The sequence below is a fragment of the Ranitomeya imitator genome, chromosome 1 (assembly GCF_032444005.1).
Source record: "Ranitomeya imitator isolate aRanImi1 chromosome 1, aRanImi1.pri, whole genome shotgun sequence".
Lineage (NCBI taxonomy): Eukaryota > Metazoa > Chordata > Amphibia > Anura > Dendrobatidae > Ranitomeya > Ranitomeya imitator.
The window spans coordinates 361150115-361166965 of NC_091282.1; the positions used below are offsets into that span (position 1 = coordinate 361150115).

Consider the following 16851-nt stretch of genomic DNA (forward strand, 5'->3'; position numbering starts at 1 on the left):
CAAATGCAACATAATACCCGCAGACCATTCTATCAAAGTCTGCATTCCAAAACGGCGCTCCTTCCTTCCGAGCTCTGCCGTGCGCCCAAACAGTGGTTTACCCCCACATATGGGGTACCAGCATACTCAAGACAAATTGGACAACAACTTCTGGGGTCCAATTTCTCTTGTTACCCTTGTAAAAATAAAAACTTGGGGGCTACAATATCTTTTTTGTGGAAAAAAAAAATATTTTTTATTTTCACGGCTCTGCATTATAAACTTCTGTGAAGCACTTGGGCATTCAAGGTTCTCACCACACATCTAGATAAGTTCCATGGGGGGTCTAGTTTCCAAAATGGGGTCACTTGTGGGGGATTTCTACTGTTTAGGCACATCAGGGGCTCTCCAAACGCGACATGGCGTCCGATCTCAATTCCAGCCAATTCTACATTGAAAAAGTAAAACGGCACTCCTTCTCTTCCAAGCTCTGCGGTGCGCCCTAACAGTGGTTTACCCCCACATATTGGGTATCAGCGTACTCAGGAGAAATTGCACAACAACTTTTGTGGTCTAATTTCTCCTGTTACCCTTGTGAAAATAAAAATTTGTGGGCAAAAAGATCATTTTTTGTAGAAAAAATGCGATTTTTTTTTTTCACGGCTCTACGTTATAAACTTCTGTGAAGCACATGGGGGTTCAAAGTGCTCGCCACACATCTAGATAAGTTCCTTAAGGGGTCTAGTTTCCAAAATGGTGTCACTTGTGGGGGGTTTCCACTGTTTAGGCACATCAGGGGCTCTCCAAACGCGACATGGCGTCCAATCTCAATTCCAGCCAATTCTACATTGAAAAAGTAAAACGGCGCTCCTTCACTTCCAAGCTCTGCGGTGCGCCCAAACAGTGGTTTACCCTCACATATGGGGTATCGACGTATTCAGGAGAAATCGCACAACAACTTTTGTGGTCTAATTTCTCCTGTTACCCTTGTGAAAATAAGAATTTGTGGGCAAAAAGATCATTTTTGTGTAAACAAAAGCGATTTTTTTATTTTCACGGCTCTACGTTATAAACTTCTGTGAAGCACTTGGGGGTTCAAAGTGCTCGCCACACATCTAGATAAGTTCCTTAAGGGGTCTAGTTTCCAAAATGGTGTCACTTGTGGGGGGTTTCCACTGTTTAGGCACATCAGGGGCTCTCTAAACGTGACATGGCGTCCGATCTCAATTCCAGCCAATTCTGCATTGAAAAAGTCAAACGGCGCTCCTTCACTTCTAAGTTCTGCGGTGCGCCCTAACAGTGGTTTACCCCCACATATGGGGTATTGGCGTATTCAGGAGAAATTGCATAACAAAATTTATGGTTACATTTCTGTTTTTACACTTGTGAAAATAAAAAAAATGGTTCTGAATTAAGATGTTTGCAAAAAAAAGTTAAATGTTCATTTTTTCCTTCCACATTGTTTCAGTTCCTGTGAAGCACGTAAAGGGTTAATAAACTTCTTGAATGTGGTTTTGAGAACCTTAAGGGGTGTAGTTTTTAGAATGGTGTCACACTTCATTATTTTCTATCATATAGACCCCTCAAAATGACTTCAAATGTGATGTGGTCCCTAAAAAAAAATGGTGTTGTAAAAATGAGAAATTGCTGGTCAACTTTTAACCCTTATAACTCCCTAACAAAAAAAAATTTTGTTTCCAAAATTGTGCTGATGTAAAGTAGACATGTGGGAAATGTTATTTATTAACTATTTTTCGTGACATATCTCTCTGATTTAAGGGCATAAAAATACAAAGTTTGAAAATTGCAAAATTTTAAAAATTTTCGCCATATTTCCGTTTTTTTCATAAATAATCGCAAGTAATATCGAAGAAATGTTACCACTAACATGAAGTACAATATGTCACGAAAAAACAATCTCAGAATCAGCGGGATCCGTTGCAGCGTTCCAGAGTTATAACCTCATAAAGTGACAGTGGTCAGAATTGCAAAAATTGGCTCAGTCATTAAGTACCAAATTGGCTCTGTCACTAAGGGGTTAAACTTCCAATGTGTCAACAAACTAATGTAAAAATTATTAAAGACTTCTCCATTGAAAATAATACTACTGAACACATTCATAGCTTGTACTTTGGACATATTTAAAGATAACCAGTCACCAGGTTTGGCCGATATGAGTTATGGCCGCCCCCTTTCAGGGCTTATTTACAGCATTCTATAATGCTGCAGATAAGCCCCTGATCCGACCTGTAAGAGAAGAAAAATAACTTTCATTTTACACACCTGCGGGATGGTCCGGTCCAACGGGTCCTGTTCTTCTTGGTCCGGCACCTCCCATGTTCTTATGATCCCCGTCCTCCTGCTTGCTTCATGTGGATGACGCGGTCCTGCTCCCCAAAATCGTGCTCTCGCACAGGCGTACTTATCTGCCCTGTTGAGGGCAGAGTAAAGTACTGCAGTGTGTAGGCACTGGGAAAGGTCAGAGAGGCCCAGTGCCTGCACAATGCAGGACTTTGCTCTGCCCTCAGCAGAGCAGGTAAGTACGCCTGCGCAGGAGCGCAATTCTGGGGAACCTGTGTGGATGATGCAGGGACATATTATCCACATGAAGCAGCGGGAAGACGGCATCGTAAGAAGATGGGAGGCGCCGGACCAAGATCGGCGAAACCCATTAACTGGACCGCCCCCCAGGTGAGTATAATAAAAGCTATTTTTCTTCTCATACAGGTTGGATTGGGGGCAGATATACAGCATTATATAATGCTTTTTATAAGCCCTGAAAGGTGGTGACTGTAACTCGTATGGGACAAACCTGGTGACAGGTTCACTTAAATTTGGTTAGTACTCATATATGTCTACTGTGTTTACAAATATATCAAATATTGAAACTTTACAGTGAATAAAAAGAAAGGTCTTCTGTGAATAAAGGTAGAGATGAAGAAAGCCAAACACATGACCATTTATTGATATCTATAATATAACGCTGGGAGCGTCACTCTGTCCGAAGCCTTTATAGACTGCGCAGGCGCAAGCGCCGGCGCAGTCTGGGCCTCACAGAGTGACGCTCCCGGGAGATCCCGGTGTGCGTTCACACTGAACGCACACCGCGATCTCTAACAGAGAAGCAGGGACCGCCAGGAGGGTGAGTATCGGCTATATTCACCTGTCCCCGTTCCATCGCTGAGCGCCGCCATCTTCCCGGTCTTTGGTCTGTGACCTTCAGTTCAGAGGGCGCGGTGACGCGCTTAATGCGCGCTGGCGCCGCCCTCTGACTGAACAGTCACAGCCAGAGGACCAGGAAGATGGCGGCGCCCAGCGCTGGAACGGGACAGACAGGTGAGTATAGGAAGTGCTGGGGGGCCTGAGCTGGCGGCGATACCGGCACCTGACCTCCACAGCGCGCCGGTGTCCCCGCCTGCTCAGGCCCCCCAGCACTCGGCGCCGAGCGGGTCAGAGGCAGTATGGGGATGCAGGATGGAGCAGCACATAAGGATGGGGACGCAGGATGCAGCAGCACATAAGGATGGGGACGCAGGATGGGAGCAGCACATAAGGATGGGGACGCAGGATGGAGCAGCACATAAGGATGGGGACGCAGGATGGAGCAGCACATAAGGATGGGGACGCAGGATGGAGCAGCACATAAGGATGGGGACGCAGGATGGGAGCAGCACATAAGGATGGGGACGCAGGATGGAGCAGCACATAAGGATGGGGACGCAGGATGGAGCACCACATAAGGATGGGGACGCAGGATGGAGCAGCACATAAGGATGGGGACGCAGGATGGAGCAGCACATAAGGATGGGGACGCATGATGGAGCAGCACATAAGGATGGGGATGCAGGATGGAGCAGCACATAAGGATGGGGACGCAGGATGGAGCACCACATAAGGATGGGGATGCAGGATGGAGCAGCACATAAGGATGGGGACGCAGGATGGAGCAGCACATAAGGATGGGGATGCAGGATGGAGCAGCACATAAGGATGGGGACGCAGGATGGAGCACCACATAAGGATGGGGATGCAGGATGGAGCAGCACATAAGGATGGGGACGCAGGATGGAGCAGCACATAAGGATGGGGACGCAGGATGGAGCAGCACATAAGGATGGGGACGCAGGATGGGAGCAGCACATAAGGATGGGGACGCAGGATGGGAGCAGCACATAACAGGATGGGGACGCAGGATGGAGCAGCACATAAGGATGGGGACGCAGGATGGAGAAGCACATAAGGATGGGGACGCAGGATGGGAGCAGCACATAACAGGATGGGGACGCAGGATGGAGCAGCACATGAAAGGATGGGGACGCAGGATGGGAGCAGCACATAAGGATGGGGACGCAGGATGGGAGCAGCACATAAGGATGGGGACGCAGGATGGAGCAGCACATATGGATGGGGACGCAGGATGGGAGCAGCACATAAGGATGGGGACGCAGGATGGGAGCAGCACATAACAGGATGGGGACGCAGGATGGAGCAGCACATGAAAGGATGGGGACGCAGGATGGAGCAGCACATAAGGATGGGGACGCAGGATGGAGCAGCACATAAGGATGGGGACGCAGGATGGGAGCAGCACATAACAGGATGGGGACGCAGGATGGAGCAGCACATGAAAGGATGGGGACGCAGGATGGAGCAGCACATAAGGATGGGGACGCAGGATGGAGCAGCACATAAGGATGGGGACGCAGGATGGAGCAGCACATAAGGATGGGGACGCAGGATGGAGCAGCACATAAGGATGGGGACGCAGGATGGGAGCAGCACATAACAGGATGGGGACGCAGGATGGAGCAGCACATGACAGGATGGGGACGCAGGATGGAGCAGCACATGACAGGATGGGGACGCAGGATGGAGCAGCACATGACAGGATGGGGACACAGGATGGAGCAGCACATAAGGATGGGGACGCAGGATGGGTGCAGCGCATGACAGGATGGGGACGCAGGATGGGAGCAGCGCATGACAGGATGGGGACGCAGGATGGGAGCAGCGCATGACAGGATGGGGACGCAGGATGGAGCAGCGCATGACAGGATGGGGACGCAGGATGGAGCAGCACATGACAGGATGGGGGCGCAGGATGGAGCAGCACATGACAGGATGGGGACGCAGGATGGGAGCAGCACATGACAGGATGGGGACGCAGGATGGAGCAGCACATGACAGGATGGGGACGCAGGATGGGAGCAGCGCATCACAGGATGGGAGCAGCGCATCACAGGATGGGGACGCAGGATGGGAGCAGCGCATGACAGGATGGGGACGCAGGATGGAGAAGCGCATGACAGGATGGGGACGCAGGATGGGAGCAGCACATGACAGAATGGAGGCGCAGGATGGAGCAGCACATGACAGGATGGGGACGCAGGATGGGAGCAGCGCATGACCGGATGGGGACGCAGGATGGAGCAGCGCATGACAGGATGGGGACGCAGGATGGAGCAGCACATGACAGGATGGGGACGCAGGATGGAGCAGCACATGACAGGATGGGGACGCAGGATGGGAGCAGCGCATCACAGGATGGGAGCAGCACATAAGGATGGGGACGCAGGATGGAGCAGCACATAAGGACGGGGACGCAGGATGGAGCACCACATAAGGATGGGGACGCAGGATGGAGCAGCACATAAGGATGGGGACGCAGGATGGAGCACATAAGGATGGGGACGCAGGATGGAGCAGCACATAAGGATGGGGACGCAGGATGGGAGCAGCACATAAGGATGGGGACGCAGGATGGGAGCAGCACATAAGGATGGGGATGCAGGATGGAGCAGCACATAAGGATGGGGACGCAGGATGGGAGCAGCACATAAGGATGGGGACGCAGGATGGGAGCAGCACATAACAGGATGGGGACGCAGGATGGAGCAGCACATGAAAGGATGGGGACGCAGGATGGAGCAGCACATAAGGATGGGGATGCAGGATGGAGCAGCACATAAGGATGGGGACGCAGGATGGGAGCAGCACATAACAGGATGGGGACGCAGGATGGAGCAGCACATGAAAGGATGGAGACGCAGGATGGAGCAGCACATAAGGATGGGGACGCAGGATGGAGCAGCACATAAGGATGGGGACGCAGGATGGAGCAGCACATAAGGATGGGGACGCAGGATGGAGCAGCACATAAGGATGGGGACGCAGGATGGGAGCAGCACATAACAGGATGGGGACGCAGGATGGAGCAGCACATGACAGGATGGGGACGCAGGATGGAGCAGCACATGACAGGATGGAGACGCAGGATGGAGCAGCACATGACAGGATGGGGACACAGGATGGAGCAGCACATAAGGATGGGGACGCAGGATGGGTGCAGCGCATGACAGGATGGGGACGCAGGATGGGAGCAGCGCATGACAGGATGGGGACGCAGGATGGGAGCAGCGCATGACAGGATGGGGACGCAGGATGGAGCAGCGCATGACAGGATGGGGACGCAGGATGGAGCAGCACATGACAGGATGGGGGCGCAGGATGGAGCAGCACATGACAGGATGGGGACGCAGGATGGGAGCAGCACATGACAGGATGGGGACGCAGGATGGAGCAGCACATGACAGGATGGGGACGCAGGATGGGAGCAGCGCATCACAGGATGGGAGCAGCGCATCACAGGATGGGGACGCAGGATGGGAGCAGCGCATGACAGGATGGGGACGCAGGATGGAGAAGCGCATGACAGGATGGGGACTGTTATGGCTGGCAATCAGGCAACACAGCGTGCAGTAATCAGCGCACATACAGAGATCTGGCAATAACCAAAAACAATAGGACGAGCTCTGAGACGTGGAATCTCTGTAGACTGCAGTACCTGATCTATCCTCACACAACTATAAGCAGCAGTGGATTGCGCCTATCACTACCTATGCAACTCGGCACTGCCTGAGGAGCTGACTAGCCTGAAGATAGAAATACAAGCCTGACTTACCTCAGAGAAATACCCCAAAGGAATAGGCAGCCCCCCACATATAATGACTGTTAGCAAGATGAAAAGACAAACGTAGGAATGAAATAGATTCAGCAAAGTGAGGCCCGATATTCTAGACAGAGCGAGGATAGCAAAGAGAACTATGCAGTCTACAAAAAACCCTAAAACGAAAACCACGCAAAGGGGCAAAAAGACCCACCGTGTCGAACTAACAGCACGGCGGTGCACCCCTTTGCTTCTCAGAGCTTCCAGCAAAAGTTAATAACAAGCTGGACAGAAAAAACAGAAAACAAACTAGAAGCACTTATCTAGCAGAGCAGCAGGCCCAAGGAAAGATGCAGTAGCTCAGATCCAACACTGGAACATTGACAAGGAGCAAGGAAGACAGACTCAGGTGGAGCTAAATAGCAAGGCAGCCAACGAGCTCACCAAAACACCTGAGGGAGGAAGCCCAGAGACTGCAATACCACTTGTGACCACAGAAGTGAATTCAGCCACAGAATTCACAACAGGGGACGCAGGATGGGAGCAGCACATGACAGGATGGGGACGCAGGATGGAGCAGCACATGACAGGATGGGGACGCAGGATGGAGCAGCACATGACAGGATGGGGACGCAGGATGGGAGCAGCGCATCACAGGATGGGAGCAGCGCATCACAGGATGGTGACGCAGGATGGGAGCAGCGCATGACAGGATGGGGACGCAGGATGGGAGCAGCGCATGACAGGATGGGGACGCAGGATGGAGCAGCACATGACAGGATGGGGACGCAGGATGGAGCAGCGCATGACAGGATGGGGATGCAGGATGGAGCATCGCATGACAGGATGGGGACGCAGGATGGAGCAGCACATGACAGGATGGGGACGCAGGATGGAGCAGCACATACCAGGATGGAGACCATATACCAATATAAATGCTCACCACCCGGGCGTAGAACGGGTTCAATAGCTAGTTATTTAGGATGGTGGGTGCCAGTGGTAGGCACTTTAACCAGGATGCCATTTTTTCACCATTTCAACAGCACATACATAGTGATGAGTAGGGTTGAGCGACTTTTACTTTTATAGGATCGGGTCGGGTTTCACGAACCCGACTTTTTCAAAAGTTGGGTCGAGTGAAATCGGCCGATCCTATAAAAAAGTCGGGGTCGGGGTCGGCCGAAACACGAAACCCAATGCAGTGCATTGGGTTTCCAATGGTTCCCAGGGTCTGAAGGAGAGGAAACTCTCCTTCAGGCCCTGGGATCCATATTTAAGTGTAAAATAAAGAATTAAAATAAAAAATATTGCTATACTTACCCTCTGACGCGCCCTGGTACTAACCGGCAGCCTTCCTTCCTTAGAATCAGCGCATGAAGGACCTTAGATGACGTCGCGGCTTATGATTGGTCGCGCGACCGCCCATGTGACCGCTCACGCGACCAATCACAAGCTGCGATGTCACCGAAGGTCCTTCAACCGCTGATTCTTAGGAAGGCTGCCGGAAAGAAGCAGGGCGCGTCCGAGGGTGAGTATATTCCTATTAGGTATATTGAGTATTGAGTAAGATCGGTTAACGATCGAAACGCGTCGCATGTTATGTGCACTCCTGCATTCGCACTCAGACAAGGATTTGTTCTTCTTATTCGTATTTTAACGGAGAAATAAAGATTTATTATTTTATGGAGCTGGAACGCCTTCTTCTGTTTTCCACTATATCTACTCATCCTGGTCCAAGATGAAGTTCCGTGCACCTGCGTTTGATCGGTGAGCTGGCTGTGGCTTTTTAGCCCAAAACTTTGTTTGCTTATTAAAATTCAGAGTAACTTGGATTTTTTTCCTTTTAATTCCGGCTTACTCTAGGCTGTGGTATCAAGTGTGTTGTCTGTATGCATACCTGTATAGGATAAATGTTAAACACCAGAAAACCCTAAATAGGAATACAGTATAAGCACAAACTCAATGAGCAATATTATACACAAACCCCAACAAGCTTAGATAAAGCGCAAGGGGACAAGAGAGTATTTTAGGCTGCAAAATATTTTATTATAGACACATATTAATATATACAAAGTTTTGAACAGAATATTCCAGCCGAAGCAGGTAAAGGTGGATCCTGTAAGCAATCATTACAATTTATAAAATTTGTATCAAAACAACTCTCAACAACCCATATATTCTCTAAGGACAATTTTAGTAACCCTTTATCAACTTGTACATATGTACAGAAGAAAACTACTGAGAAGAAATCTCAGGTCATATGCTGATTAAGAAGCAGCATCACATGTGCTCATTAGTAAAGTTCTAGCCTAAAATACTCTCTTGTCCCCTTGCGCTTTATCTAAGCTTGTTGGTGTTTGTGTATAATATTGTATAGGAAAAAGTAGCAAAAAGAGAACCTTGCCTTGTGCAGTACTTTTTACCAAATTCAGAGGAAAGCTAGTAAACGAGTCCATTAAGCAAGTTCTCATGTTTTAGGTATCACTGCTTAAAGCCCTTTTTACATGTCGGTTAGGCTTGTGTTGATGCCTTTAATGGCATCTTGATTGTGGATTGCTTCTCGAGCCGTATGAAAAAAAAAACGAAACTCTTAATTGCATTGTCACTCCATCCAATAGATGCACAGATAGATTAGTTAATAGAACATAATAAAATTAATGATTTATTACATATGTCTTTGCCCTTCTCCTGTCTAAGTCAGATATGTTTTACTGATTGCTAGAGATCTGACTAGTTAAATGCTGCAGCTTCTTCACTGATTTTCCTTATGGAATTACATTTCTGGATACCTGCTGCGTAGAAATCTATATCACAACCCTATTCATTTCAGTAGTGAGAATGCAAAGTAGGTGACTGGACACGCTAATGTGCAGAATAAATGACGAAGGGACCTCGGCTTTTTGTTCTCACAATCAGTGGGAGTTAAGAATTTTATGCCAAATCATTGAAATATGCCACAACATTAAAAGAAGAGATTGCTCCATGAAGAAAAAAATCTATAAGCATTTAATGGCAAGGTAGCCATGAAAATGAAATGAGAACATCTTGATTTTACAGTGGTAATTGTAGTAATTGTAGTCAGTGAGAGATAAGAACCCCTACGTTGTTGCATGTCGATGGATTCATTTCATAGAGAGAGCATGTCCTGTATGTAGACGGAGTCTATATTGGAAATCGTATGTCATTATGTATAGTATAAAAATAGAATCTTTATTTCTAGTCTTGCAAAATTAATTATTTTTATTTGACTTATGATAATTGCCAGTAAAAAATTAATTATGGATACACTGTGCATTAATACATAGTCTAAAATAGTACAGTTTACATTTCCTAATACAATTTGCCATAGTATTGTTGTTTCTAAATGATTATGAACTTGTTTTCCTAGCATTATATAATATAACAAAATGTATTATATAATACGATATAATGTATATAAAAAATGACAGTTTTTAGCTGTGAATTGTAGACAATCTTGGCCAAAATGGACTTAAATGTGAAAGTGTGACCATATACAGCTCTGGCAAAAATTAAGAGACCACTGCAAAATTTTCAGTTTGATTTTTCTCTTTCTAGGTATATTTTTTGAGTAAAATGTAAATTGCTCTTTTGTTCTATAAACTACTGAGAACATGTCTTCGAATTTCCAAGCACTAAATTTTGCATTTATTTTCAGAAAATGAGAAATGTCAAAATAACATAAAAATGCAATTCTTGCAGAACTCAATTAATGCTAAGAAAACAAGTTCATAATCATTTAGAAACAACAATACTAATGTTTTAACTCAGGAAAAGTTCAGAAATCAATATTTTGTGGAATAACCATGATTTTTAATCACAGCTTTCATGCGTCTTGGCATGCTTTCCACCAGTCTTTCATACTGCTTCTGGTGCAAAAATTTAAGCAGTTCTTCTTTGTTTGATGGCTTGTGACTATCCATCATCCTCTTGATTACAGTCCAGAGGTTGTCAATGGGGTTAAGGTCTGGAGATTGGGCTGCCCATGACAGGGTGTTGATGTGGTGGCCTCTTAATTTTTGCCAGAGCTGTATGTATATATATATATATATATATATATATATATATATATATATATATATATTTATATATATATATATATATATATATATATATATATATATATATATATATATATATATAATATTACACCTTAAAAGAAGCCCCCAAAATTAGTTGATGCATAGCATTATGTACTTGGGTGTTTCTAAGAGTATAGATGAACGGGTTTAAAAGAGGGGTCACAATCCCCGTCATAAAAGCTGAGAGTTTGCTAATATCCAAACATGATGCGGTCATTCCCCTCATACACAAGAAAAGGGAACTTCCATAAATGATAACCACAACAAGTAGATGAGAAGCACATGTAGAGAAAGACTTCCACCTTTTTTCTACTCTGGAAATTTTAGTTACAGCTACTATTATGTAAGTATATGAAATGCTTATAGACACCAGAGACCCAAAGACAACCAAAGAGGAAGAACATAGGTTGATCAATTCAATAAGGTTTGTGTTGGAGCATGCAAGTTTTAGAAGATGCTCTACATCACAGAAAAAGTGGTCAATTATGTTAGACTTACAGAATGTAACTTTAGATATAAGTAAAGTTGGGATAAGAGTGTCCATGAATCCAACAACCCAACAGCCCAAAGTGAGATTCATACATAGACATGGAGTCATTATCACTGCATACTGTAAAGGGTGACAAACAGCGACATATCTATCAAAAGACATGACAGCCAGAAGAAGCAACTCAACAGAACCTAGCAAAAAGTAAAAGTAACACTGGCTGAGACATCCCCAGAAAGAGATAGTATGGTTTTCAAATGCTAAAATAGATAACAGCTTTGGTATGATTGAAGAGGTAAAACATATCTCCAGGAAAGACAAGTTGACTAAAAAATAATACATGGCAGTATGTAGGATGTGACTTTTCCAGATGATTAGAATAACAAGAACATTTCCAAGTAATGTAACCATATGGACAAAAAGAAGAAAGTAAAAAGCAATAGCCTTCATAGCAAAAGTGAGAGGAAATGCCACTAAAATAAAATTAGCTAAGCAACTTCTGTTCTCCATAGTAGATTAAGTTCTGATCCTTAAAGTCTCTGGGCCTCTGAAATGAGTCTACAGCTGTAATACTCATGGGTCAATATGTGCCTGAATAGCAAGGAGACATACTATAGAGTCTACAATACATTTACTGACAGGAGCTTCAAGCCTTTCCACAACACCAAGGTGTGGCCGAATAGACATTCTTGTGTCTAGTATTTGAAAGAGAGCAAGCATTCATAGATGGCAAAATCCATTCATGTATCATGTCTCTTATTGTAATTCGTTTTTCTAATCCTAAAACTTCCAATGAATCGTAGCATAATAAAAAAAGAATTTGATTTCTTGAACATTTCAGGATTTACTACCCGATGTGACTATTTTGGTTTAAGAATAAACTGCAGCCCTAGCATACTATGATTTAATAGGGCCTTAACCTAGATAATAACTTATCTCATGAGACCTTAACAGTGAATGACTGAAGTTAATTTATTCCACTGGGATACACTTTCACAACACTTTTTTATTCATTCCCTTACCACTATTTTTTTTTGTAGTAAACATTATGAAAATATTTCATACCAATTAACAGCCATAATTACTAAAATAAAGAAATGAGGACCAATAATGAAGCAAATGAAGCAACATTATATGACATGTATAAAATTGTGATACTATACACGTTAGCAGGTGACTTCTTATTCTTACCGATTCTTATTGGTCACCTTGCCCAATCACAGAAATCTGTCCATGTACAAAGGATCCAGGTGATGGGACTGGACTACTGAGCACTTAGACCACCACCACTGGACTCATTAGGTGGAGATTCTAATAAAGGATCAAAATAATATCACAGAGGACCATAACAATTAACTGGTTGTAACTGAGTAATTGAAATCCAAGAGAATCCAAAAGAAAGTTGTATTTTTAAACAAGAGTTGGACAACACCTTTGAATTTACACCACAACTGACCCACAGTAGAACACACTATTATCATTTTTAATAAATGTTAGTGATTTATAATAAAAGGCTTGTTTTCATTGACTTTTAACTTAAGATGATAGGTGTAAAACATATTTGTGCTAAGCCACATGTAGCAGATTAACTTAATACTTTCATCTCCTAAAATTGAATGCCAGACTTCATGAAACATCAGGAGCATCTAAGCTGTCTTTTATGGCAAAAACCTAGCTGTGATCTCATAAGTGATGACACGTATTTATACTAATAGGCTTACTTATTTATCATTAAGTGAAAAGCTATAAGTTGCTTTATTATATTAAGCCCAGGTAGACAATAGCATGATCTCATATAATTCTGGAGCTTAAACAGCATATCAAAAAGATCTGTCATTACTTAATATCTCCATTAGAATTACTGTATATAGTTTTCAGAAAGCTACATTTTATGCTGATGACATTACTGTTTTTCCATGCATTTTTTATGCCGAAACAAGGGGTGTATACACAAATGGATTAGTATGAGATTGTATTCCTTACTTTTATTCTGAAACTTATAATAATAATAATTAATAATAATAATTTTATTTCTAGAGCGCCACTTTATTTCCTTAGCACCATACATTTTAGAGGGAACTTGTACAGACAATAACAGATATTACAGAATAACAATAATCATATAAAACAACAGATACCAAGAGGAGTGAGGGCCCTGCTCGCAAGCTTACAATTTATAAGGAAATAGGGGAGACACAAAGGGTCGATAGTAACAATTGCTTTCATTGTTCTGACCAGCCATAATGTAAGAAATCGGGTGTTCATGTAAGACTACATGAACTGGTAACCAACCAGTATGTGTAAAAGTACAGACACAGAGGGCTAATAAATGCATAAAATATGTGAGAACAAGATACAAAGATCCTGGTTATGAAGAAAATTGTGAATGGGCAACACAGGGATAGTTAAATTACTGTGTTGAGGTGGTAGGCCATTCTGAAGAAATGCGTTTATAAGGCACACTTAAAACTGTGGGGATTGGGGATTAATCAAATTATCCTGGGTAGTGCATTCCCAAGAATTGGCGCAAAATCCGAGAAGTCTTGGAGACTGGAGTGGGAGGTTCTGATTATTGAGGATGTTAACTGTTATGACCTGGTGGTCAGGACTATAATGGACCTGGTGGTTAAGAGCACACAGAATGACCAGATAGTCACTGATAATTAAGGACGAGCTCTGGGACGTGGGAACTCTGCTGACCGCAATCCCTAATCCTATAACACACACTAGAAATAGCCGTGGATTGCGCCTAACGCTCCCTATGCACAGCCTAAGGAACTAGCTAGCCCTGAAGATATAAAAATAAAGCCTACCTTGCCTCAGAGAAATTCCCCAAAGGAAAAGACAGCCCCCCACATATAATGACTGTGAGTAAAGATGAAAATACAAACACAGAGATGAAATAGATTTAGCAAAGCGAGGCCCGACTTACTGAAAAGACTGAGGATAGGAAAGGTTGCTTTGCGGTCAGCACAAAAACCTACAAAAAGACCATGCAGAGGGCGCAAAAAGACCCTCCGCACCGACTCACGGTGCGGAGGCGCTCCCTCTGTGTCCCAGAGCTTCCAGCAAGCAAGACAATAATAAAAATAGTAAGCTGGACAGAAAAATAGCAAACCAAATAAAAACAAACAGGAACTTAGCTTCTGATGGGAAGACAGGTCACAAAACGATCCAGGAGTGAACTAGACCAATAGTGGAACATTGACAGGTGGCATGGAGCAAAGATCTAAGTGGAGTTAAATAGAGCAGCCCACTAACGACTTAGCCTCGTCACCTGTGGAAGGAAACTCAGAAACACCCAGAGGAAGTCCATGGACAGAACCAGCCGAAGTACCATTCATGACCACAGGAGGGAGCCCGACAACAGAATTCACAACAGTACCCCCCCTTTGAGGAGGGGTCACCGAACCCTCACCAAAGCCCCCAGGTCGACCAGGATGAGCCAAATGAAAGGCATGAACCAGATCGGCAGCATGAACATCAGAGGCAAAAACCCAGGAATTATCTTCCTGACCATAACCCTTCCACTTGACCAGGTACTGGAGCTTCTGTCTCGAAATACGAGAATCCAAAATCTTCTCCACCACATACTCCAACTCCCCCTCAACCAACACCGGGGCAGGAGGATCAACGGATAGAACCACAGGCGCCACGTATCTCCGCAATAACGACCTATGGAACACATTATGGATGGCAAAAGAAGCAGGAAGGGCCAAACGAAATGACACAGGATTGATAACCTCAGAAATCTTATACGGACCAATGAAACAAGGCTTAAACTTAGGAGAGGAAACCTTCATAGGAACATAACGAGATGACAAACAAACCAAATCACCAACACGAAGTCGGGGACCCACACAGCGCCGGCAGTTAGCGAAACGTTAAGCCTTCTCCTGGGACAATGTCAAATTGTCCACCACATGAGTCCAAATCTGCTGCAACCTATCCACCACAGTATCTACACCAGGACAGTCCGAAGACTCAACCTGCCCTGAAGAGAAACGAGGATGGAAACCAGAATTGCAGAAAAACGGCGAAACCAAAGTAGCCGAGCTGGCCCGATTATTAAGGGCGAACTCAGCCAACGGCAAAAAAGACACCCAATCATCCTGATCAGCAGAAACAAAGCATCTCAGATATGTTTCCAAAGTTTGATTAGTTTGTTCGGTTTGGCCATTTGTCTGAGGATGGAAAGCCGAGGAAAAAGACAAATCAATGCCCATCCTAGCACAAAAGGATCGCCAAAACCTCGAAACAAACTGGGAACCTCTGTCAGAAACGATGTTCTCCGGGATACCATGTAAACGAACCACATGCTGGAAAAATAATGGCACCAAATCAGAGGAGGAAGGCAATTTAGACAAAGGTACCAAATGGACCATCTTAGAAAAGCGATCACAAACCACCCAAATGACCGACATCTTTTGAGAGACGGGGAGATCTGAAATAAAATCCATAGAAATATGCGTCCAGGGCCTCTTCGGGACCGGCAAGGGCAAAAGCAACCCACTGGCACGAGAACAGCAGGGCTTAGCCCGAGCACAAGTCCCACAGGACTGCACAAAAGAATGCACATCCCGTGACAAAGATGGCCACCAAAAGGATCTGGCCACCAAATCTCTGGTACCAAAGATTCCAGGATGCCCAGCCAACACTGAACAATGAATCTCAGAGATAACTCTACTAGTCCATCTATCAGGGACAAACAGTTTCTCCACTGGGCAACGGTCAGGTCTATCAGCCTGAAATTTTTGCAGCACCCGCCGCAAATCAGGGGAGATGGCAGACAAAATTACCCCCTCTTTGAGAATACCCGCCGGCTCAGGAACACCCGGAGAGTCAGGCACAAAACTCCTTGACAGGGCATCAGCCTTCACATTCTTAGAGCCCGGAAGGTACGAAACCACAAAATCAAAACGGGAGAAAAATAACGACCATCGAGCCTGTCTCGGATTCAACCGTTTGGCAGACTCAATGTTAGGGGTCGAGTTCCCGCTTCTGCACAGGGGGAATCTCAAGCCACCTCCGCTGCGGTCTCCCATTCTTGTCCAGCCGCATTGGAGTCTGCTCAGCAAAGACATCGGTCCCAGCGTCTTGCTCATTCTCACTCTGTTCTGAGAGTTACTGCTGCTTCTCCAGGCTCTGCCATTAAAGTCAGTGCTGGTCAGCAGCGAGCGGACTTCTCTGGGACTAAGTCCTTGTCTGCACGTACTGAGCATGTCCAGGGTAAGATCTCCCATTGGAGATCAAGGGTCATGTGCTCAGGCTCTGCAGCACATTCCATTGGTCCTTTTGGCAGGTCTTGGAAGGGCAAAGGTACTGTAGCCACTTCCTGT

At 45.2% G+C, this 16851-nt stretch overlaps 1 protein-coding gene across 1 annotated transcript; it reads right to left on the minus strand.

Moving 5' to 3' along the window:
- Positions 1 to 11089: 11089 nt before the first annotated feature.
- LOC138667437 (olfactory receptor 6M1-like) lies at positions 11090 to 12285 on the minus strand. Its single transcript, XM_069755661.1, has one exon. The coding sequence runs from the start codon at positions 12020 to 12022 to the stop codon at positions 11090 to 11092; it is 933 nt and encodes a 310-aa protein (XP_069611762.1). The 5' UTR covers positions 12023 to 12285.
- Between the last annotated feature and the right edge of the window lie 4566 nt (positions 12286 to 16851).